The sequence below is a fragment of the Manis pentadactyla genome, chromosome 5, assembly GCF_030020395.1.
Source record: "Manis pentadactyla isolate mManPen7 chromosome 5, mManPen7.hap1, whole genome shotgun sequence".
In the NCBI taxonomy this organism is placed as follows: Eukaryota; Metazoa; Chordata; class Mammalia; order Pholidota; family Manidae; genus Manis; species Manis pentadactyla.
In genome coordinates this window covers 50206172-50233070 of record NC_080023.1, presented here as the reverse complement: position 1 = coordinate 50233070, position 26899 = coordinate 50206172, and the positions used below count along the sequence as shown (strand labels likewise).

The 26899-nt window shown below is 35.8% G+C and overlaps 1 protein-coding gene across 22 annotated transcripts in view; it reads right to left on the bottom strand.

Annotated features, from left to right (window-relative positions):
- ADGRL3 (adhesion G protein-coupled receptor L3) overlaps positions 1-26899 on the bottom strand; it is an 807141-nt gene that overhangs the window by 465766 nt on the left and 314476 nt on the right. For 21 of the 22 annotated variants that reach the window (XM_036895181.2, XM_057502261.1, XM_057502262.1 and 18 more), the window contains exon 4: positions 25216-25419. The exons of the other annotated variant lie outside the window; for it this stretch is intronic. In XM_036895181.2, the coding sequence (XP_036751076.2) occupies positions 25216-25419 (204 nt within the window). The remainder of the gene's footprint in view (positions 1-25215; positions 25420-26899) is intronic. 22 annotated transcript variants of the gene reach the window in all.

Sequence of the window (26899 nt, the reverse complement as noted above, 5' to 3'; positions counted from 1 at the left end):
GCATGCCTCTTTCTGGGAAAGTACACAAATTCAAATTTCTCTTTTCTAAGAGAGGTGTGAAGCCTTTTAATTTATCATGTTGATTCTGTCATCATTATCAACATTGTCTTTTTTAGCATCCTTCAGTTAGCCTTCCCATTCTAGAAACCACAAAAGGAAAACAACCTACTTCTGTATATTTCCTTGTCTTCTCAACCTCAACTGAACCCCAAAGTAAAATTATTGTGATTAAAATACATTTTTTGCACAAATGAAAAATACTGTATGAGTAAAAAGAAGGAAACATATTTGATGTACTTAAAACACAGGAACAGTCTCTAATGCAGTAGATTCCTCCACAAGAAATATAGTAGATAGTTCCTACAGATCAAGGCAAAATAAAACTTCAAGCAGTATATTTCATGATGTTTCTTTATTTTGCCAGAAAGGTAAGTAATTTTATTTCTTCCTGTGCCATTTTGATGTGGTGAAATTATATTCTACAACTGCTCTCATCAACGTAAGTTTTGACACTTATCACCATATTTTAGTATTTTAGGTGTAATTTAAAAAATCAAACTGAATCTTTAAGTGTAGAATTTCCATGATAAACAAAAAAGAGAAAAATGCCACAAAAAAGAGAATAATTTCATTTAAATATGAGATTGTTAAAAGGTTTATCATCAGTATAGATGGAATAAATTTTATCAACTTCTTAAATATTCATATTATTCATTAATCATTAGGCCAGGATCTACCTAGTCTTAATTATTAATTTAGTTAAAAATATTCCCTATTGTTTAACAAATGATAGATATTGTTCAAGGCCCTGTGAATTCAGCTGTGATTAATACAAATAACACAGAATCCCAAATCTCATTGTATCTTATATTTTAGAGGGTTGCGTAGAATTTTGGAGGCACATAATAAATAACTAAAAAACAACAAATAAAGAAAAACATGAAAAAAAATACAGTCTCCCACAAAGAATTAAAATAACAGGGTGTGAAATGGCTTCACTCACTTGTGGAATATAAAAACAAAGCAAAAGTGAAGGAACCACACAGCAGCAGACTCACAGACTCCAAGAAGGGACTAAGGGTTACCAAAGGGGAGGGGTGTAAGAGGGCGGGTGGGGAGGGAAGGAGAAGGGGATTGTGGGGTATTATAATTAGCACTCACAATGTAGGCAGGTCACGGGGAAGGCAGTGCAACACAGAGAAGACAAGTAATGACTATAGCATCTTACTATGCTGATGGACAGTGACTGCAATGGGGAGGTGAGGACTTGATAATATAGGTGAATGCTGAAACCATAATGTTCTTCATGTGAAATTTTCATAAGACTTTATATCAGAAATACTATAATTAAAAGAAAAAATAGCATGATGTGATAAAGAGTGACTATCAACAACTAGACAATCAATAAAACATTAAATAAACCCTGATTTATAATGTTTGTCAATTTCTATGGTGTAAATATTCACCCCAGAGTTGATCTCAAGCTATCAACCTGACTTCACTATAAGATTGGGAAGAGATTTGCAAGAGCAAACCATTATATAGCATTCCCACCATATATATTCAATATACATGAAGAACACCCAAGAACATGAATAATAATACACATAGTAGAATAATTAGGACATGATAAGCATTGGGCATTTAATACACTTGATGGTAATTTAATTTACTTAATTTAAAGATTATACACTATTTTTAACAGTCAGTTTTAAGAACCAGCTGGCAAAGTTCCTGAAAACTTATCAATTGCTCTTCACAGGTCAATGCAAGCCTAGTACAGAAGGTTGGCTCAATATGGTATAGTGATATAAATGAGACTTCAGATGTAATAAATAGGGACACAGTTGGTTTGTAAACCAATGCAAGGAGTTTTTGTTTCATTGAAAGAATAAAGAAAAACCACTGGAGGGTTGAAACCAGGAGAGAAAGGACTTAATTTGTATTGTAAAACATTCCCTCTCAAGTGCCCTGGAGAATTGATTTCAAGAAGGTAAGAATAGGAAGAGAGGATGCAGGGACACCTGATAGAAATTACTGTTAAAAGTTTAGGTGAGATATAATGAGGGCTTAATAAGAATGTAGTCATTGCAATAATGTTTTAGAAGTAGACTGACAAGACTTACTGATGGATTCAAGTGGAGGCAGTTCATTCCTTATAATAGACTAAGAAGACAAATCACATTCATAGAAACTTCTATGTATTTTTTTTCTTTAGATTATAGCAAGTTTATTGAAAGCCCAATAAAAAAAGATAATACAGAGACAGCCACAGGAGCTGAACTGTCTCTGCAGAACAAAGGAAGCAAGTTTGAGGACTAGCTAGTTAGAGCAGGGGTTGGGTGTGAAAGGTAAGGACTGGACAAAAAATGTATAGATTATACAGTAGAAAATAAAGAGGGAAGAACGGCTGCTTTAGTTTAAGGCTGTCTTTCTCAAATGATAGAGCTTCAAACCATCTTTTCTCTTTTCATCTAGCAGACAGATTTCCCTCTCTTCCGGCTTTCTGCTTGGAAGAGCCTAGAAATCCTGAGTTAGAAAAGTAAGGTACGGAGGAGAGGGACTGCCCACCGTTTCCTCCTTACAGAGTTTGAGTGTGTCAGTCCTGTGTCTGAGAGAGTTCCTGAGCTGAACCCAAGCAAAATAGTCCAACCTTCAGCTTTATCAGCATTGGCCCCATGTGGAGGGGAACTCTTTAAGCCTTCAGATTTCAAAATGAAAACCTGGGTAGTCATAGAGATAGTTTGATTTATAACTGTGAGCTACGGCATATGATATGCAGGTTTCCATTTAAATGCCTGTTCTAGATCCCACAGATATTAAGGGCAATGTGGGAGGAGGGAAGATCAAGGAAAAGGAGAAATCTAAGATGATTTCTTGATTTTTTAATGAATATTAGCATGATTCCCTTTACCAACTCCATGTAAACCAATCTCAATTCAATAAATTTCCAATCAAATACAATCACAAATTTTGAGAGGAATTTGACAATCTGGTTTAAAATATTTTAAGCCAATTTTGAAAAGAGTAAAAAGAAGGAATTTGTTCCAGCAGGTATTAAGAAATACTGCAAAACCACAAAACCACAGTGGTGTACATATTGAGTACAGGTTAATGAACCAGCATAACAGAATTAAGAGGTGATGACTATATGGGAATTTTTCACCAGAAGTAACACCACAAACAATGGAGAGGACTTACAGGTTTTTTTAGTAATACGTATTGAAAAAAATGACTCACTACATTTAAAAAGTGTTGCATTGTATTTTAACACATAAAAATTTCCAGTTAATTTACTTGAGTGCTAAATGCAATTCTAAATGCAAAAAGTAAAATATTTATGATGAGGACATTGAAGGATAGTCTCTAGTGAGGAATGGTTTCTGAAACTTCTGCAAATTACAAAAAGGGAAAAAATCAAATATTCTGACTATATCTCAATGAAAGATACCTGTCCAAAATTATCTAGGGGTGAAAGAAAGGAATAAGTTATTTGCACAATTAAAAATAACAAAGGCTAACTATAAAGCGTTCTTGCAATCTGTGGGGGAAAACTATTTAGAGGACAAATAGGTAATAATGAAAGGGAGTAAATTTAAAGAAGGAACTATCCAAATGTCTAATTGGTATTGAAGGAAGATATTGAATCTAACTAATAAGCAGAGTGATGCAAATTTAAAACATTTGTATTAAGTGATGAGTATAATTTAATATCCATCTGGTAGACAAAAACCAGAAAGCTGGCTTCTACCATCAAGCTTTGGTGAAGTTAAGAAGAAACAGAAGCTCTCCTGACCTGTTTGTTCAAGTGAAAACTTACAGTCATTCTGAAGAGCAATGTTAGTTGTTAGTTAAGCTACTTAAGTGTGTAACCTATTCCAGAATATATTCCCAAGAAAAATCTTATATTGATCCACAAAGAAATATCTAGGACAATATTTAGTACATTGTTTTTCATCATAAAAAAAAATTAGCAGCATACTCAGCAAAAGCAGTATTAAGTAGTTTATAGCATTATAGGCCTACCCCAAGAAACAAGAAAAAAATCTCAAATAAACAATCTAAACTTATACCTAAAGGAATTAGAAGAAGAAAAAAAGTGAATTTCAAATTTAGTAGAAGGAATGAATGAATAAAAACCAGAGCAGAAATAAATGAAGTAAAGACTAAAAAACAGTACAAAGGATCTGTGAAACTAAGAGTTGTTTCTTTGAGAAGATAAACAAGTTAATTAAACTCTAGCTTGACTCATCCAGAGGAAAAGATAGAGGACCCAAAAAATCATATCAGAAAGGAAAAGACAGAAGGTACAACTGATTTCACAGAAATACAATTATAAGAGATTACCAAGAAAAATTATATACCAACAAACTGGACAACCTAAAAGAAATGGATAAATTCCTAGAAACATGTAATCTCACAAGACTGAACCAGGAAGAATTAGAAAATTGGTTTACTAGTAATGAAATTGAAGTACTAATAAATAAAACTCCCAACAGACAAAAGTCAGGTCCAGATTGCTCCATAGGTGAATTCTACCAAACATTTAAAGAGTTAATATCTTTTTCAAACTATTTCAAATAAATTGAAGAGGAAGGAAAACTTCTAAATTCATTTTTTGAGCCAATATCACTTACATACCAAATCCAGAAAAAGACCAAACAAAAAAGAAAATTACAGACCAATATCCCTGATGAGGACAGACACAAAAATCCTGAACAAAATATTATCAAACCTAAGTGTCCATTGATAGATGAATGGATACAGAAGATGTGGTACATATACATATACACAATGGAATACTACTCAGCCATAAAAAAGTGAAATCTTGCCATTAGTGACAACATGAATGGACCTAAAGAGTATAATTTGTTTAGTAAAATAAGTCAGACTGAGAAACATGAATACCATGTGATTTCACTTATATGTGGAATATAAAAATCAAAACAAATGAACAAACTAAACTAAAACAGACTCATAAACACAGAGAACAGACTGGCGGTTGCCATAGGTTGCATTTATGTACATTAAAAAATATAAAATATTCTTTTTTACTTTTTTAAGGGTGGTATATTTAAGTAATACTTGAAAATATGAGTGGAAGAATATACTTTAAATGCACCAGAGTGGGGAAGGAGAATGAGGTTGAGCAAAAGGTGAAGAGTATGTATTAGTTTTAGATTATTGATAAAGTAACAAATCATCATATACTAAGTGGCTTACAAATTTTATTATCTTACAGTTCTGTAGGACAGAAATCTAATGTGGTTCTCACTGGGCTTCTTTCTGGAGCATCTATGGGAAAATTGTAGCTTCTAGAGGATCCCTTCCTTCATTTCTAAAGCCAGCAGATGTTGCATCTCTCAATGCCTTTCATCCATCTTCCTCTGTCTCCCCCTTTTGCCTCCCACTTCCACTATTACAATTTCATTGAGCACATTATCCATGTGGATAATCCCAGATTTTTTTCTACCTCAAGACCTTTTTGCCATGTAAGGTAACATATTCACAAGTTCCAGAGTTTATAAAGTGGACATCTTTGGGGACCACTACTCTTCCTATCATGGGAAAAGATAAAAATAAATTAAATAAATACTGAACAAGTCAGGAAGAAGTGTGACACCCAAATAGGAATGAAATCAACTCTATGTGCTTGTGGTCCTAAAATAGAAGAAATAGGAGAAAGGGGACTAAGGGATTGGAGACATGGCTGGTGTTGTCAATGATGCTGAGAAGTCAGTTAAGATAAAGATAGAGGAAACAAAAACTGAATCTGGCAAAATGAAAATACTTGGTGAACTTAATAAGAGCAGTCTTAGTACACTGGTAGGAAAGAACATAGGATCAAAGTGGACTGCCGGTGAGAACACAGGTGAGGAAATGGTGAGAAAATACAATGTCACCTCTATAATCCATTTTGGCATTATGAGAGAATTTTTTAGTAAAAATGAAATGCCACAAAATAAAGAGCTACACAGAAGTCAATTATTCCCACCCTTAATGGAATATTATACAAATCCAACAATTGTAAACACTTTCAAAGAGTCTGATGTTTTCAAAATCTTAGTTGAAAAAAAAAAGTTTAAAAATTACAGTATTATCACAACTACATTCAAAGAATCAAAGGATTAGCTACATAAATAAAAAGAAAATACATAAAGCTCTTCATAGTGGTTATCCTTAGCTGGTTGCTGTATGATTGTTTTTCTTTAACATTCTTGTTTTCCCAATATTATATTATGAACATGAATTATTTTGTAATTCCAGAAATAATGTAAATGTTCAGGCACACTAAGATTTCTCAAGCCCATTTTTGGTTGAACTAAAAATGAAATCTAAATAATTCACTTCAAAATATAAATATATTCACAATAAATAAACTATATAGCTTGATTAGAAATGGAACTAGTATCCAAAATGGGTCAGTAACTATGGGGAAGTTACTTGAAACTTCTGGACCACACTTCGCTCATTTGAAAATAAGTACACAGTAGATATGATCTCAACATTCCTTCTAGCTTAAACATTTTATGAGAGTGTCCAGATTCAAACGACATTCTTCCTTTCATATAGCCATAACAGTCTACATAATTTACTTGGTTCAAAAATTATCAGGAAAAAAAGGAACTCCCATGGACTACTTCTGATGATCAGGGTTTGTCAAAATTTTAATGAATTGGCCACAACCTCATACCATGATATAACCACATATATGATCACAGGCACAGACAGACAAAAATAATTTCAAGTGGTTTCAACACTCAACCACCTCCTGCTACTGAAGTGCAAGTGTTTATGTATATCTAAGATTCAATATATCCATTTGCCTGGTGGGTTACCTTTCTTGACGGATTGTTTGCTTGGTAAGAGAGAGGAAGGCCACACTGGAGGCCACAGGAATGCTGGATGATCACCTAGTTATTTTAGCAGAGAGCGCCCTCTGGAAATGCACACAGGAACTGCAAGTAAGCCCCTGGAAGAGGACTTCAGTCCTTCCGGCTTTCTTGGGTGCCCTCTTCGTCTTTCCAATGAAAGCTTTCCTGTCATTATGGTTTTGGAGTTCAGCTATGAGATGGGAGCAAATCAACCTAACAGGAAAACATCAGTACATCATTTCCAGTCCTTTCTCTGAATTTCCTTAGATACGTCGGCCTTGAAGGATATGAGAATGGCAGGCTTGTGGGCATTAATAGGAAGGGCCATTAAATGTCTGGCCAAAGGGTAAACTAATGTGACTTGCCCAGCAGTCAAGAAAAAAAAAAATTACCAAAAAATAGCATCTGCTCTCAACCTGCCCTCACTAACAGTCAGCTGTTTTCAGTTATACTCACCTGCTGGCCAGGTTCTCTCAGGATGAACTCTCACCAGGGGTGAAACAAATAAAGACAGCCAAGGCTGAGCAGTCAAGCTACTGCAGTCCTTTTTCTTTTACTTCTGGGGCCATGAACTCCTTCTGCCCACCTTGCCCGGGACCTTTCATTTCCTATGCGTCTGCCGGCTGCAAGCAGTTTCTATGAACTTTGGAATGCCCCTCTTACTCTCTCTCTGAAAGAGTAGCAAAGGCCTCCTGGTTTCTGCTCTGTAAGCCTCTGGGTCATTACCACCCCCAGCTCAGTCCAGCTGATCCTAATTACATTATGACTAAACGTGTGTGTGCTAAATTTCTTCTTTTCAGGAATATTTCCCACACCAAATTTAACCTTTGATAAAAGTCTAGTAAGATTAATGGTGTATATTTCAACTTCCTTTCTATACCCAAGCATGACCCTTTCTGTTACTAATCAGTTACAGTAATCAGTGCACAAATTTAATATTTTTTTTAAGTTCTCCTTTAAACTGTCTTGGGCATCAAATTCAGGTTCATCTTCGAGCACAATGAATTCAACTTGGCAACTGTGCTGTATTCTCAAGTCTTCTCCCTCAAGATTTTGCTATATTAATCCAGTTTTAGGGATGTGTTTGTCTTGCCAATGGGTTTTAGCCCCGGGCAAGTTTGCTATGGATTCAATGTGACCAAAGAAAATGATAGCAAAACGTTCTTGGGGTGAAAGGGTTATACCCAACTTTATTTCCAGGTGGTAGGTCAGTCACTAAAATCCTGTTCACTCAGGCAAGCAGCAGGCTGGTCTCTGCCTCTGGGCCCCTCTGTCTGCACAGCCATCCTTTGGGCCCCTCTGTCCTCACAGCTGTCCTCTGGGCCCCTCTGTCCACACAGTCGTCCAGCATAGCCATCCTCTGGGCCTCTGTTCTTGGAGCTGCCACCACTCCAGCCCCTGCTCTGCTCTCCTGCAGCCTTGCAGCCCTGCCACCGTGTAGTGCCCAGAGCACTGGGCGGAGCTCTTATTATAGAGTCAACAGCTATGTATTGCCCACAGGTGTGCAGTGAGCCAGTCAAACAAGGCCAGGTGAGAATCCTGGCCATAGAAACTTTCATTTTATCCACAGTGTTTAATAATTCTAATGTTTACAACATATGAAAATAGGTTCCTTGAAGAAAGTCCATTGGATTTCACTCAAAATTAATATTTTAAAAAGTGATACAGTGGTAAAAGTTTCAGACCTTGTGGAAGATTGCTTGGGTTCAAATCCTAATTCTGCCATGACTTTGGACAAGTCATTTAATTTCTTTGAAGATTAAGTAAATTGATATATGTGAAGTGCTTAAAAAAAGTACCTGGTACATAGTACATTCTTAGTAAGTAAGCTATTACTATTGCTGTTGTTACTGCTCATCTGCATCTTCTTTTAGCTACTTTTTATTCTTTAATAAGTTACTTTTTAGGATAACCTTATCAGACAGAATGCAAAGCTATGCTTTAGAAATCATAATATTGGGACATTAATTAATATAGACATTTCAAAAAATAGAAAATAGATAACCTAACCATTTAACATCAGACATGGCAAATATAATACTGTTGTGGTAGACAGGCTAAGGTCACAGAACAAATGAAGAGACCTCCGAAATTAATTTAGATTTTATTCAATGATTCTTTTAGTCACTAATGCTAGTAACAGTGAAACTAATGAAAATGGCAAAGATGAGTGGTAAATACAAATGCTTTCAGAGAGATTACAATGCTAAGAATTGTAATTTCCCAAGCATTTTACATATCATCCTAGTCTCTTCTGATCCCACCACTTTCACAGATAAGAATTCAGAAGCACACAGGCCAGTGGTGGTGTCCTGGATCACCTGGTTTGGAAGCAAGCAAGCCAGTTGGCCTTGTCCTGTCCAAAGAGCCCCTTCACCACATCACAATGACTTCATATGTTTGAAATCTTGGATTTAAACTATCAAGAATGCATGTTCAAAAGCTTCATCATATATACATTTTACTGACAAAGACTACAAAATTTAATTCTGAGTTCTAATTGGCCAGAAAAGTCCTTATCAGTAACAGTCTGTCAATCTTTCTGTCAATTTGCATATTTTTTGTTTTAAGAAAGATAGCTTTCCCTAATTAAGATTCATTTCAGAATACAGAGATTATGTACTACACCTTGAGAAAGGAAATTTCTTTTTTCCTAAGAGTCCCATGTTCTTAATCTCCAAAGGACCTGAGGCAGAGAAGCTGAACATAATCCAGTCCTCCTTTTCCAGTTGCACTTTCGTTTCATACTTCACTGCAGTTTCTCTAATCTCCACTTTCTCTCTGGGTTGTAGCATATGGCAAACACACCACATGTTTAAAATCCCTGCTGATCCGTTGAGATGCTACACAGTGCATGACAGAGTTTGGCAAGCATGTGCATTGAGACCTCTTTTTTTTAAAACATCTAAATAAAACAGAACCTGTGTTACTGCCAGTTTTGGTCTGGTTTGGGGCCACTAAATCTTTGTGCTATTTCTCAGGAGTGTCTGTCCCTTCAATGAACAGGCATCATCCTAATTGGGACCTGACCAAACAGCTGGATTTACAATGAGACATTACCCATCAGCTGAATTCCTTAGACACACACACACACACACACACACACACACACAGAGCATCCTGCAGAAACAAGACTTACAAATGAGTGCTTGAAGACTCATTTCTCACTCTGACCCCTGGGGTCAATGATGTCAGAGAAACTATTTCTGAAAAGAGCTCTAGAGTGGGAGTGAACAGTCAGGACCAACAATAATGAGGAGCTCTTGAAGGTCACAGCTGTTGAGCATCTAATTGTAACTTGAAAAGCTGAGTCCCAAGTTATTAATGATCTTGCTGATAAACTTTTTTCCCACTCCAAATCATACAGGCTTTTACTCTAACTTCTAAGATAAAGCAAAAAGCTGGTGTGGCTATAAATGCAAAACTTTTCCTGTCTAGATGCAGCCATGCATATCTGACTGCCTCCCTTTCTCACACAGTAGAAACGGTGACCTTCATATACACTGAAGTATGCCTTCTCATTCCAAGATCTTTCCTAAGGGAAGAGATTATCGACTGCCAAATATTTTGTTTCAGCTTGTTAACCACTCTTTATTATAAAACAGCCTGAATGAAATCAAATAAGTAATTTACTCAGAGAGCCAAAACGATCCTTTCCTTAAATTTTATATACATGTGATAGAAAACACACCACCTTCATTTGAAACACAGACATTATAACACCTACTTTAAAGTTGGGTTACAGAAGGTGAAAATAATACGTCCACAGGCTAACAAAAATTATGCTAGAGGATAAAATGAACTGTCTGTTTTTCTCAAAAATTACTAAGGGTAAAGTAATGCAGACATAAGGAAATGTAAGTCATACTATTAGAAAATTAGGAAGCACATCACACAGTAGACTTCTATTCCAACAAGCATCCTGTACCCCTCAATAATTTAAATAAGGGTTGTTTTCTGCTTCATTTTACGTGTTACTACTGGTGCATAATTTCTTCCCAAATAGGAGTTAAATCTTCAAATTTCTAATATTTATCTAAACAGAGTAATTTGTTTACACATAGTAATTCATAGTAAATGCTTGCTGAATGAAGGAAATGAAATGCTTTAATTATAATGTCTGTCTAATAACTAGAGGGCAGGCTGTTCACTGCTCTCACCACAGCAAGTCACTAAGGTTCTCCAATGTGCCTCTGAGGCTGCAGCAGAATGATGCAAGGCACTCTCCTTTCTTCCCCCACAACAAGCCCAGAGGAATTAGTGAGCAGCTTCCACAGAGCACAGAAGAAAACAACTGGAATTGGAACTCCAGCCTGTTAGCATTAGGCAAGTTACAATAGGAGAAAAACTTGTCTCTTGTAGGGCAAAGGTGGGTACAAAGCACCTAGTTATTTTACTGAGATTGGGGTCTGTGAAAGAACATGTGTGCAAACATGCACACTCACTTTCGTTTCTTTTCTTTGCAGTAAGGGCTTTATGCCACCATAAGCATGCCAATATTTTATCAGCTACTGCCTACTTTTGACAGGTGGTGATCTACAAATCACAGATATTTTGCTATTTGCATTACTATTAATACACCACTAAAGAAATATTTGTTGGGTAAATATTAGGAGCCATAAATAATATTAGAACCCTGGTAGATACACGATAAATAAAACATTTCCTTATCTCAAAAATATCATAATCAAGTGAGGAGTACACTCATAAACATGTAATTATAATAATTGCAGGGTGATAAGTTCTAATACATTTAAGTCACAACTGTTGCCATTTACAATTATACTAATTCTTAGTAACTACCAATAGTGCACAGATCAATACATTTCCATCACTCTTGATTCTCTATACACCCACAAAAATGAAAAAGTTTTCACCAAACCCAAGTCATTTAACCACCTATAAAACCTCTTGATATTTTCAAAATTAATGTGGTACCACAGCAGGTTGGTAGCACCACTTTTCAGTGGTATCAGATCACCTAAGCAGGAGTGCAGGGAGACCTGAATAACAAACAAATGTTTTACCCTGTCCCCTTCAAACTGGGATAACAACGTAAGTGTAAGATTCCAAAAGGCAAAAATCTATTTCACCACAGTCTGTGTTCACCAAACTCAACACTGAGCCATTGAATTTCCTAGCTGTGACAAAAACTAAATTATGCAATGTTGCATTAAAATGAAACAATTCAGATATCCACATATTCAAACGTTTTTTTTTTTTTGAGGGGGTATGGCGAGGATAAAGCAAACCCAGTTACTAGATAGTAAGATTCTTAGTTATCAATGTTGAAAGCCCCAGGGAACAACTAACCAACAAAAGCAGTCAGAAATGCTTTCCTGATTTTCTACACACCACATCTACACTAACCCTGATGGGACAATTCATATATTCATGTGATTTTTCTCTCCGTTTGTGAAAGATCTAATCTATGGTAATTCCCATTATTCTCAAAATCCCTATAATGAACACCTGTAATGTATTATACTGAAAGCTGAAATAGTTTTCCTTAGAAAGCAGTATTCCTTGCCAAGTATTTAATTCAACGTATAGATAAAGAATATAAGCATAGGTTCAACTCACAGCCATTAAATATTTTTAAGTCACATATAATGATTTCAAAGCCTTTAATACACTCCATTTTTAAATAAATTAATGAAAGTGCTTTTAGTTTTTTAACTTTAAAGTCTATGGTCACAATGTCTCAAATATCTCACCCCAAGTATAAATTAAAAGTATAATTTTGCACACTTCAAAGTAGTTAATGCGTGCATTTATATTTGACTTGCATTTCCATCCATTTTTAATGGAAAAATGCACTTGTCTTCAGGGTGGTAGTCACATAAATAGACTCAAGGAAGTAAAAAGCCTACATATTTTTTCTTTCCATGTCAAAGAATCTTAGATTTGGCAAGGGCTTTACAAATAGTAGCCAATCTACTAATTTTGTAGATGAGATATTATATAATACACCTCAATTTACATAGTTTTACAAGTAGCAGATGGTGGATTACTACTAAGGTGACTGTATACATTATCACCCAAATCAGGATACTTTTCAGACTGAAAGAGGACACTGTATAAAGGATGCCTGCAGGACAGCAGGCGTAAACTGGGTCTGTCTGGGATAACCAGAACATATGGTTGGCCTAATGATAGCGCATGTAATGTGTATTTACTGTTTTAACTGAGAATATCCAATCTGCTGTAGAGATAAGAAGCAAATGGGAGAGAGAAAACTTAGGTGTTAAGTATAAATAATGTATAGGCAAGTAACTTGGGAGGCATAAGCAGATTTCCTAGAATATACTAAGAATAGAGAGTAATTAACATGTAGATATATTATAAAACTAATGGAACACAGGTTTATTGAACACCAGCAACATGAATGGAACAAATAAGAATGTTACTTGGAATGGGATGTAGAACATAAACCTTAAATGTTCATAAAGCCCAGACCATATCACCTCTAGGTTGACAGTTTTTCATCCCGAAATCTGCCTCCCTTAGTGACATCCATTATGTCCCCTTGCTGAGCAGATACAAGCAGTGGCAGCTCAACACATTAAACAGTGAGCTACCCTGTCAGTCAGGTGCGTGCGTGCCTGCATCTCTCCAACAAAGTAAGCCTGTGTTACCTCCGAACCAGGGCACTTCCTAGCTCACCTGGTCTTTGCGACCATGCCATCAGTACAATAGCTGATGAGGCAGAGAGTGAATCAGGGCACTGCAGCATGGCATAAAACAGAATTAAGCAAGTCCAGGTCTTCCATCCAGCCCATGGAACTCTACCTTAATTGTGTAAACCTGCCCTAGAGCCTTGTCCTTGACTTCTCACTACAGAAAAAATGAATCACGTGATTCCACAATCTTAGTATGTCGGGCAGTGAGTCCTTCAGCTCCAGGATCCTTGTTATAGCTTGCCTGGTAGTTTATGTAGAGACTATCATGGCAATGATATAAATTTCCATACATCACCTATGCCCCAAATCCATTAATTTATTTACTCATTCAAAAACATGAGTACTCTCTACAGATTATGCTCAATTCTGGGTGCTTGGGCTATAAAGATGAAAGGCATAACCTCTGTTCTTAAACAAGAGTCCAAGGAGGAAAACATGAGTAAATAGGCAAGGTATGATATTGTTGTCATATTCCAGCCTCCAGGGATCAAGGAAGGCTTCCCAGAGGAAGTGACACCTGAGAATACAGAACAGGATAAAATGGACAGAACAGAAGAGAAAAATAGACTTACCAAGACTTTCTGCTTACTGTATCCTATAACATTTTCTAAGTCATTGATTTGGATTAACTCATTTAATACAACAATCCTGTAAATTATTTCTATTATTCCTATTTGAAAAAAAAGAGAAGGGAGATATAGACAGGTCACACATCTAGCACGTGCAGGAGTCAGGACTGAACTCTAGAAATTCTAGTCCAAGAAGCGATCCAATCACTAAATTACACTGCCTCATACCCCATGTGCCAAGAACTAAAATAATACTGGAAGATAGAAAGGCAAAAAAATGGAGAGCAGGGCATGGTAACCAGAGAACCTGAACTAGGACAACTGCTAAAGTTAAACAGGTAGAGCAGGGCATGGGTATGAGGAATTGTATGAGATGAGGCACTAAATTGGCAGGGCCCAGAAAAAGAGATAACCAAAGCTCTTGAAACATCTTATCCCACCTCCCTGTCACATGACACCATAACTCAAAGTCTAGATCAGGATCTTGTAGGTGGAACACAAGTGTGTAGCTTATGTAGTATGAAAAACAAAACCAAAAAACAAGGCTTGACATTTTCCATTAATAATTACTTGATTTTAATTTATATCAGCATTTATAAAATTTCTACATTCTCTGAACTACAACACAAATAAAGATTTTAACACAATTTCCATTTAATCTAAAATACAGATTTCTATTCATGGGTTACTTTACCATTTCTACTTTGCTTAAATCTCACACATGTAGGTATTATGTAAAAGCCTTTGGATATACAGTTATGTATATATATGTGGCAACTAAAAATGTAGGAAGTACAAAAATAAATCTAATGTAAGTAGTTATTTAAAATGCTATGTAGTAAATGTTTAAAATGGCAAACAAATATGTATATCAGTAGAAATAAAATATGGGTAAGAAATAAGGCAACAGAACACGTATCTTCATAGGCTACTCAGGTAATTGTTCTAGAACATCTCATAAATAATCACATTATTATTATTTTGCCACAAATAACCACATTATTTAAGTTAGATACAACCAAATTTATAAATATTAGATGAAACAAAATGGTGCATTTTTACTTTCAGATATGAAACTGTGGAAACAAATTACTTCTACAGAACCAACAGTTTCAAATAAAACTGAGAAGTCAATCTGTTTTTGAATTCCTAAGATTTTAAAGGAATAAAAGTCTTAGTATGTTTAAAATAGAAATGAAGGTGAATATATTTTTGTGTCTAAGAAAATGTGTTGTAAATAATGTAATTTATTTGTTTTTATATTTTTAAGTCTAGTTTTGACAAACATATCATTAATGAAAAATAGTTTTGCTATAGTATGATTCTTATATTTTTAAATGATTTAAGTGGTTTTTTTTTGTATGGACTATGTATAAATATATTTATCCAGTTAAAACTTTTATAATAGATATTTAGTTTGTTAACTTCCAAGTCTGCTCCAGTGTTTTTCTGTTAATCTCAAACGGTACTACAACATTCCAGAAATCAAAATTTTTAAATTTCATTATATACTTTTAATATGTGTTGACTCTGGTAGTACTTTATTCTAATGTATTACAATTAACCAAAGATCAAAAAAGGAACACGAACTACAATTCCAAAACAGGAGAAAATCTCTAAACTTAGTCATATTTCCTCCATTCCATCATACATATTCATAAACCTAATCTTCTCTTATTTGCTCTACCCACACAGAAGGCATTTGAGAAAGATCACTGCATCACTAATTTATCAGTGAGAATCAAAAACACTCATTTTCTCATCCATTTAGCTCATGCTCTGTCATCATCTTACTACGTCTGCACTACATGAACTTAGTGTGGATCAGTATTAGCAAAGCCTGCCAGAGCAGCAAAGCAAAAGAAAACTTTGGGACTTGCTTTCAGTTTATCAGTTCTGTGAACCCATGATTTGATCACCTTCGATGGCAGATGATTTTCCGTTCTCCAAATGGAAGCACACCCTCTGGATCTCTCCTTGCCCACTCTCCTCTGTGCTTTGGCAATCTCATAAACCCCAGTGGCAGAAACTATCACCTTCATGTCCAAACTTCCTACCTTCTATTACTAGCCATAACTTATCTCTTACTATTCAGATTCATATTCCAGAGCTTGCTTTACATTTATACCCCTAACTCAGTATTTCTACGACAAAACTCACCTTTTTTCCCATGAAAACCAAAGCCCCATCAGGACATCCGCATTCTGTGAATGGTGCCACCCAGTCACCGAGACATCTTTGATTCTCCTCTCATCCTCACCTCCTACCTCCAGTTAGTAACCACGCTCTGCAGATCCACTCTCTGGGCCTCTCTCCCACGGTTTCTCTTCTTTCCATTCCCATTGCTACTTCCCCAGTTTAGACAATCATGACTTTCTGTTCTATGGGCAACAACTCAAGTGATCTCTCTACTTTCAAGGCCTTCTCTTCCTAAATTTTCCCACATAATCCTGATAGGACCTACACTGCAATTCTGATCAAGAGCTTCCAAAGAATCCTCACTACAGACAAAATTATACACAAAAGTTTCCTGGCATTAAAGGCCCCCTACAGGATGGCTAAATCTCACCTTTCAAAATTCCTGGCCCACTAATGCTCTCATGTCCTTACTGTTGGCTACACTGTTCAGTGTTTGACAAACATTTCACAATTTTTCCAACTATAAATTTGTTTACATAATTTAGTTCTCTGGAATACCTCCCTTCTCCAGAAACTCCCATCTATCTTTGCAAATGATCTTAGGGATTTTTCAGTGGTTAGTTAAAACACCACATTACCTAAAAGAGCTTTACCCATCCTCCCTTATCCCCTATCCCTATCCTACACCAGAGATGCCATTTCCTCCTCTCTAAAACACTACAGCACTTACATGGACCACATTTCACCAAATCAGAGAGTCACACGTGCTTTACCTATTTTCTCTGCTACCAGCAACACTGTAAATCCTTGAGAAAGGAATAGCCTTATAGAAGGTTTATGTACATTATAGGAACAATATTTAAATTAAAATGAGTTATTTTCTCTCTAAACATTTATATTCACTGTTTAGTCACCTAAGCTATGAACTTATGAATATTCCCAAAATATAAAGCCAGTAATTTAGAACATTACTTTGTCTCTTCCCTAACCTAAACAGAAATATTAAGAAGTAACTAAATAAATTCCCTGAAAATTCTCTATAGATCTTAAATTATATATATCTCTGGTATGATCATTATAAAACACAAAGTCAAAAAAAAGTGTAAATAGTAGGTAGGTAACACTTACTAGGTCTCAAGAAGTATATCCTTCATCATACTTAACATATTATACATGATGTTTAATCATTAGAACAATATATATACTTCTCTTATTACACTATTCAAATGAGATAACAAAGATTTTTAAAATATAAGTCCTTGGCCTTAGTTAAGACAGTTAATAAATCTGGGAATGAAACCAAATCTCCCTTACTGCAAAGCTCATATAATAACTGTAATTCCATTCTACCCTCTCTGTAGCAGTAAAAGTAATCTGGTGAAGAATTAAAGCTTGTCATAACCAAGAAAAAGAAATTGCTTCTTCAGAAGTAATAGCTGGGGAAATATCAACTTAACTAAGTATATATATGAAAGAGAGAACAAATGGCATGCCTGGCCAAATTTCTGCATTTCTGTACTGGAGACCTACATGAATAATGCAGAATCTAAAAACATAGACGGAAGCCAATCTATGAAGGTATGATTTATGCATAACTTCACCTGCTATGACTTACCCTTTCATCTTAATTTGGGGTTAATGTTTCTAAAAATGTAATAGAAGTTTTTTCTCTGTATCTGGGATATACTTCAGGTCTCATTTACTACCATTGAATTGAAGGGAAACAAGGAAAAAGGAAAGGGTTTCCTAGTAATTGTGACTAACTTATTCCGAAAAATATCTGTCATTGGTGGTATAAAATTGGCTACTTTGAAACATGTATACAATTGTTAGCACATAGCAGATACTCAATGAATTAATGAAACAACTTAGAATATATTCCTAATTAAATCAAGGAAACAACATACTATTTGACCTCAGTATCAGAGTTTAGCATGTATTTTCCATTATTCATGGTCTTTGTAACAAAGAAAAATATAATGGCAAAAAATGACTTCCATAAGCATTGTCAAAAGCAACTCTCATACTTCTCAGATGGAAAGGGATAGTAATTTGAAATATTTATACCAATAGAAACAAATATTTACCACATTTTCCTAGAAATATTTGAAGGCCTAATTCACTAACACATTTATTTTTAATTGGATACATCATTCTGGTATTTATACCATCTTATAAAGAAGTAAATCTTAAAGAAATGCTTTAAAAGCATGTTTATGGCCATAAGGCTTATTTTTGTTTTTTTAACTTCAATATTTTACCTATTTCCCTAGATGCTTATTACCCTTCTTCCCACATAAAAATACAACATGAATGTAGATGTGCATAAGAATTCTAAAGAGTGGTGTGCAAAGAATATATTTTGCACATCAAATAGACCTGGCATTTTGTCTAAACTGGCAAACCTCACTGAAAAGACACAAATAAAGATAAAAACAGAGACTTTTATTCAAAATAATATTACACTGTCGTATAGAACAAGAAGCTCACCCAGAACTTTGAAAGCCACATTATATTATTTCTTGGTGTAACATCCAAAAGGCAGAACTTGTAAAACAGAGGGTTTTCCATTGCTGTAGCCACATTAATCTCTGTTCTTCTGTTACAAGTTCTTTCATCTCCCCACCTCCTCATGAATTCTTAGACTTCATCTACACATTTCAGACTGCAATGTAATAACAATTAGAACCAGCTTTTCCAAAAAATTAGGGAGTAAGAGGAGTAAGAATATGAGAACATGCCAGAAGGATAACTCATCAAAGTCAATATAAATAACACTAATAAAAATATATTAAGAGTAACATAGTCTCAAATTTTCCAGTGATCATCACTTACATCAAATGAAAATATAAAAGCCAAAAGACATAAAGAGTAAACTGTTTACCACAGGCACACCCATAACTTTCAGGCCACACTAGCAGAATCAGAGGGAGGACAGGAATTGTTCTAAGAAGAATACAACAGCTAGGGAGGAATGAAAATGGAGGAAAATAAATTCAATTCAACGCTACATTGAATTTTTAGCTGAGCTGAAGAAGACTCAGGGGGTATAGGACATTGCAACCAGCAAAGACAGTACCATTTACCAAAGATGGAGAGGAAAGGGGACATGATTTGTCTAGAAATTGATAGAGCTTCTATGGGGCTGAAGGATAAGACTTGTGTGGGGATGTAGTTTGAAGTAAAGAAAATGTGTTGTCTACTAATCTTATTTACTGGGTGTGTGTTCTGGCTCAGAAGTTTTAAAGCCTCCCACATTTACCTCTCCCTGTTCATTTATTCCATTGTCCATGACTTGCCTTTTCATGCTGGTGACTTCATGTATACAAAAGAACTGGCTCCATTCCCAAACAGCTGCGTTACAGGTAACCCAACAAATGATCTTTTGACACCCTTTCCCTGCCTCTAGCACTTTGGTATACAATTTTATATCTACAATTAGGTGAGCTTGGCAATCTGGTCCTGAATCTACAGCTTTATAAGTGCTTATTTTTTCAGTTCAGTTTTTATTTTCTAGACTCTTAACCAAAGAGAACATTAAACATTCCCTTAAGATAAATGTCATCTTCATAATGTCATGACTTTATAATGTCATGAAAGGATATGCTATCTAATAATTAGTTTTAATTAGGCAAAAGTATAAATCAAGATTCATTTTTGAGACATGCTCAAAAGACATAGAGACTATTTTTTGTTATGATTTTGTTAAGCTGTGTCCTGTGTTACATTGTTAATGAACGCAAACTTGAGCAGATTAGTTTCCAGTTTCTTTCCAAGCTTTGACATGAACATTGTACAAGAACTGAATGAATGCCAAATATATCTAGGCCTGAAGATCAGCTGTCCTAACTTTATTCAGTCTGTCTCCTTGACAAAGTACTGAGAGGTATATGTTGCAAGCACACATGTGTAGTAAGAATTCAGCTGTTTCATGGGAACACAGGAGAGCTCAAAATCGGATCTAATAATGGCTCCACTACAGCCCTGCTAGGTATTAACGGGAAGCAGAAGGAAGGACTGAAAGAAATTCCTAGCCAATGTCTTTTTATTGCAGAATATCTTTTCACATCTAATCCAAAATAGAATGTCTAACAAAGATTGGTAATGACTTCTCCTCCTTTTTGATGAGGATAATTTATGCATTGTGAATTACTTTTAGCATTTTAATGATCTTTATTTATATATTGTAGTTAAGTTATGGGTTCTTAAATTTGGGGCCAGAATGTTAGGTTTCTGTTCAAAGGAGTATGCCGAAGAGTTGTAAACGTTTGGATAACAACACCATCAATCCTTACCATCATTCTCTGTCCCCTTTTGTCTTTCTTATCTCAGTAAACCATATACTCATTCATCAAGCAATCTTTCTGGCCAGAATATCGGTGGCCCGCTTTGGGTTTTCCCTCTGCCTTCTTCACACACCATCGAATATCTTGAATCTTATCCCATCATCATACTATCAGTCACTCCTTGAATCAGGGCCACCAACTTTCTTATGTGAATTGATAGAACAGCCTCCCCATCTCCACTTGTGAAGTCTCTAATTGAAAGGTAGGCAGCAGGCACTCTTCACTTAATTCCTCTAAGATTAATTTAACTTTTACCTCACTGCTATTTAGGAAAATCCCAAACCCCTCAAAATGTTCTCTCATGCCATCCTTATCAGATCCTTAACCACTTCTCCAGATCATTTCTGGACTGATTTCTAGAACTTTTCCTTTGGGCTCCTATGCTCCAGTCTAACTGATGCTGGCCTTTCTGTCTCAGTTTGCTCTGTCTATACTAGAGTCTTCCTTCTTCTCCCCTTGTGCTAGGCTTACTATTTGTTTGTTGGGTCACAGCTGAGATGCCACATTATCTTCAGGACAACCTTCTCTGATCTTCTAAGACTGGGTGGACTCCCTCTACAGGCTCTGCAGTATTCTATTCTCACCTCTATAGTAGGTGTTCTAGTACTGCCTGTTTGCCATAAATGCTCTGTGTGGGCCAAGGTCGTGGGATAGCCAGTGACTTGAATAATTAGATCAAGGATGTTGACCTAACCCAATGGGGATTAAATCCACTTTCTTGGAAATTTAAATAAAAGGCAAGAAAACAAGTGCCAGTTGGTAGTTGGTGCTGTGGCTAAGAGCAGTGGTGTACAATTCAGGCTGATGGTCATTTACAATGTTAATGAGCAAAGAAAGCTGTTAGCAAGTTATAGAACTAAAGAAGTAGGCCCATGGTGGGAAAAATTCCCTGGTATTATTTACTGATACCCAAGGTCCATTATTCAAGAGTCCTTAGATTTCCATAAGAATTGCGTATTCTTCAAACCCTGCTCCTACATTTAGTACTCCCCCTCAAACACACACACACATGCATGCATGCATGAAAAAGCTTGTGCTAATTACCATTTCACAAACAAAGCTCTTGCTTCTTTGAGTACAGGGCAGAGGTGTCCTCTAGCAAGCATATGCCACACTGTACTCTCTTTTTGGCTTCCAATACTGTAAGATCAAAGTTTGTGAATTTTCCATCCTTGCCTTCCTGGCACTTAATATAGTATCCAGCATGCATTACACTCAATCTAATGTTGTTGAAAAAATAAATAAGGGCAAGAATGAGTGAAGGAGCCTCCAGTATTTAATAATTCAGACTAATTTTAAAGACTGAATTTTGTTCAATAAAAAATCAAATGGAGTTTTTTCCTTATAGTAATTATAAGAAATTGTAATTTCTTACAGTTATTATAAAAGCATTCCCATCCATAAATATAAAAACCCAAGAGTGGGGGAAATGAAAAAAAAAAAGTGACAATAGAGTTTGATATGATTCTCCAAAAGGACTGATAGAATACAGTAAAAACATTCTGGAAAAGTATTTTTGCTCTTGCAAAAGGTAAGCTTTAAAATGAGCACAGACAAAAAAATAAAATAAAATAAAATAAGATGAGCACAGACAGAAGATTAGAAGTTTTTATGACTTGTCAGGACTGAAATGATTTAGTTCTGTTCTGAAAGAACACTTGTACGACCCCTGTACACTATCTGTGTGGCTTTCAGGAGGGTTATTAGTAGATCATCTCAATGAATTTTTTTACGCATCTGCCTGAAAATTACAATTAGAGTGAGGCAAATGCTGACAAAAAACACATTAGCATTATTTTAGCTTCAAGGAAAAGTCTTGTTATCTAGTCATTAACTGGGCAATCTGCCTTCAGACTTCCTTCTGCTTTAATATAACAAAGAGAAACATGTCTTCTGAGAAAAATGTTTTCAAATACTTTACGCTTTGCTGCTCTACTGTGAAGTCCTAATTCCTATGAATTCAAGTATGCGTTAATTCTCAAGAACTGCTATTAGCTATCCAGAGTCAAATGAATGTAAAAGGGGGAAAAAGGGGGGCAAAGTTTAATTTCAAACCAATAAAAGGGTTTTGTTATGTTGTTTTGGCTGTTTGTGTTGGGTTTCTTTTACTTACTTGTTTGGCTATCTATAAAACAAACAGAAGTTAACATATGAAAAGTATTATCAATTTATTTTCAATCGAAGACTTCATTAATATCAATCTTTACATTTGTATTTCTGAGTTTTCTGTATCTTAAAGTATCTTGTCTCTGTAACAGGCTGTTGTTGCTATTTTAAGGCAGAGGAAGAGACTAAAGGAAAGAGCTAGAGTTCACTAACATTTTCTTGTTTGCATTCTTCCATGTCTTCAATTTGAAGAGCTCAAGGTAAGGTGGTATCTCTTATTTCATTTTTAATACCTATCCAAGTGCTCTACCTATGTGTGTACAATTTTCTACATCAGGAAACGTTATGACCCTGTAGTGTTACTTATTCTTCTCATTCTTTCTATAGGAACCACTAGAAGATGATCTTCAGTTGCTCTCTGTCTCACTGATAAAATTACTTTTCCACAAAAACAACTTTCAAACAGTATTTTCTCATCATTTGAGAGCAACATGATTCTGTAGGCTCCTATGAAATTGCATGATATTTGCTTCAGTCTCCATTTATGAAATCACATGAAGGTTGCTTGTACCCTCATTTTCATTTCTGTCCAATGGAGGATATAATACAATTTTTCTATTTGTAAGTTGATAGAAAAACATTAATTAAACTTATTACTACACTGTAACCTGCCACATACATGGCAAAAAGAGCTAATAATATAGAAAAAATCTCATTAAGTTACAAAAGTTAGGGAATGTTTAAATCCAGCCAACTTGTTAGTAAAAGTTCTATAGGAAAAAATATTCTAACAGACTGATTCTGATTTTTTGTCTCAAAACAGAATGTCACTGTGTGTGTCTATGGTTGTTAGTTGCCGACTTAAACATTTATACTCAAAAATTAAACTTTGTTTCTGGATTTCTTCTTTATTAGTACTAGAAACTGTGATAAATGGTGATAAATGTACATACTTTGGAGTAAATTATATAATATTAATTTTATATTATCATTTTACAATATAAATCAAAAGCCAACATCATAATGAAAACTTGTGACTGTCGAAGCACATTCTGGGACAAATACATTGCACCCAATTTAGACAATTTCAGGTTTAAAATGCTATGCAAAACAGAAAGCAGAAAATAAAAATAAATGAAGTTCTTAAAATGTTTACCACACATTTTCCTTGAATTTTCAGAATATGATGGGGTCAGTTCTACATGATTCTGTGGAAGTGTATCTACTCACCCACCACTAATCACCAACACCAAGAAACAAATGCTAATCTGAACGGAAAGATTCTAGGCCACTGACTGAACAATGTGACTAAGTGGACAGGCCCACTGTGCCAGGTTACCCACACACTCACTCTTTCTATGAGGCTGTGGTAGTTGAAGAGTTAGGTTGACCTCTCACAGGTCTCTTAAATCTCAAAGGGATTTGTGATGCATCTTCCTTAGTCCCTGAACTGAAACAAATATCCAACTTATTTTACCAGAGAATTCTAAATTAGAATAAAGAAAGTTTAGAAGATAAACTCGGCCAATAGAGTGGTATTTCTGTACCTTTGCCAGTATTTCATGCATGAATATCCCTTTGAAGAAATTATGGGATAGGAAAGATGACTGTGGTTTGAGACAAAACTTGATATTCATGATTCCACCAGGCAAATGCCTCCCAGCGTTTTCCATGTTGTGGCACACAAAGAAAATTATTAATATAATATATATATTAATAATATATAACATAATGCATGTGTCTCATTTATATTATGATATAAATAATATTTATATTATAGTCCCTGGGGGACTTAGAGAGAAAGGAATGCCTATATGGCATTTAGTGGAAAAAAAATAAAGCTACATTGAATAAGTATTATGTAAAAATAAAATATAAAGTATTGGGGTAAATGATAGTATTGAATTTTGTGCAAAGATTATATATTCCTCACTGGAGCCTCGAGGGCAGGACGTCACTCACTGTACTTGCCAGCTGCAGAGCCAATATTACAAAGAACTTTCCAATATTTTCATAAGAAAATTAAGTTGCTTCTGTAACCATCACTTTTCTATTAGATTTTATGCTTTGAATGACTATACACAATTCCTAACCAAGATGTTTTCATCATATCTCCTTAAAATCTTGTTAGCTTCCACTGATGAGAATTTCTTTTTTAAAACAAGCAGATGATCAGATATGTTAAAACTTGTCTTTTACAACCATTCAAATTTTACAACAGTGAAAACTGTCACTAGAAGTATTTTTGAATTTCCTGTGATAATGCAAAAATATTTCAAACCCAATCAGAAATGTAAAGTCAAACATTTTGAAATGATGAGGACAAGCATGCAGCGTTAAAAGTACAAGGATACGCTAAACGCAAACTTCAGCTGCCAGGACTGGATGGAGCAGAGTGTAAACACGGAAAAGACACATTCCAGCCACGCACTGGGGCTGAGCGTCCCAGGAACCCTGCCCGGCCACCCCCAGCCCTCTTTCCCACCACTGGCCGCACCTTGGGCTGCAATCTGGGCTCCTTGGGCACCTGGACCACGAACTCCTCGGGTAGCTCCACGGGGCCCTTGTCCGCGATGAGCAGGCGCGCGCTCTGCAGCTGGCTGCTGAAGGAGATGTCTGGGCGGTAGAGCGCCTCCTGGGCTGCGCTCAGCATGTCGCAGGGGAGCAGCGAGGGCTGGATGTCGCTCACTGTGCTTGCCACCTGCGGGGACCGCAGGGCGCACCATCAGACTCCGGTCATCTCAAGCCGGCCTCAGAGGAGCCCTTCCTGAGGCTATTCCCGAAGCTGCTCTCTGTGCTGCAGGCCTTAGGCCCTGGACTCCAGCCACCCTAGGCCCCACTCAGACAGCCCCGGAGGTGGGGAGACTGTACCTCCTGGCCCCCAGTGCCATCCTGACTGTGTAGGTCTGTGCTTGTCGAACACAAATCTTAAGTAAGCCAAAAACCTCGTCCTAATCCCTAACAATGATTAGAAAATTAGCCATAATCGTTGAAAGCAGAGAAAGCTACCTGGAAATAAATATTATTCATAGTTTTATAGATTCTAACAACATTCTAATGTAAATCATGGGCCCTAATTTCCATTAGGATAAATAAGAATATTGGTTTTTGAACTAAATGTTTACAATTTAAAGCTTGGTAAGGTAATGGGTGAAGAAAGGTTCAGAGAGGTTGTTTTGTTTTGTTTTGATTTGTTTTGTTTGTTATAGTGTTACACTTACATGGACTGTTTTTTTATTTTTATGTTTCAGGTCATTTAACACTTTTTGAAAAAATACTCTCTTAAGATCTGTGAGTTGAAAAAAGATATACATACATTTTTGCCATTTATATACACAGTGATTTCTGACAAATGGTACATATTACATAAATGAACAAGTATGGAAGACCAAGACAATAATGAAAAAATAAAATTGCACACATATGATTTTTCTTTTAATAATTCACAAAACCGTCATACATTATATGCTATGAAAAACAGAGCTATTTAAGTACAGGCTTTTTTTCTGGTGCACTGGTGATGAGATATGTATTTCTCTACACCAATTGTAACAAGTGAAATAAATAGGAATGATGATGAAAATGTTCCTACTAACAGGAAGAAAAAGACTACAAGGACAAAGATTTTTTCTTTACACAATTATTTTAAACATACTATAATATGCATATTTAAAAACAATAATGATATATGGCTACCATTCAACAGTCAGGAGAGAAACTAAAAAATTCAATAATTCTAGAGAATTTTATGGTCATCCTTTTTTTTTTAATTAAGGTATCACTGATATACACACTTATGAAGGTTTCACATGAAAAACAATGTGGTTACTACCTTCACCCATATTATCAAGTCCCCCCCATACCCCATTGCAGCCACTGTCCATCAGTGTAGTAAGATGCCACAGAGTCACTACTTGTGTTCTCTGTGCTACACTGTCTTCCCCATGATCCCCCACACACACTATGTGTGCCAATCATAATACCCCTCAATCCCCTTCTCCTTCACTCCTCACCCACCCTCCCCCACTCCTCCCCTTTGGTGACCGCTAGTCCCTTCTTGGAGTTTGAGAGTCCGCTGCTGTTTTATTATGATCATCTTTCTAATACTGGAATTTTATACAGTGGCACTACAATTTCTTGATATATAAAATATTTGCAAATTAAGAATGAAAAACAAGTTA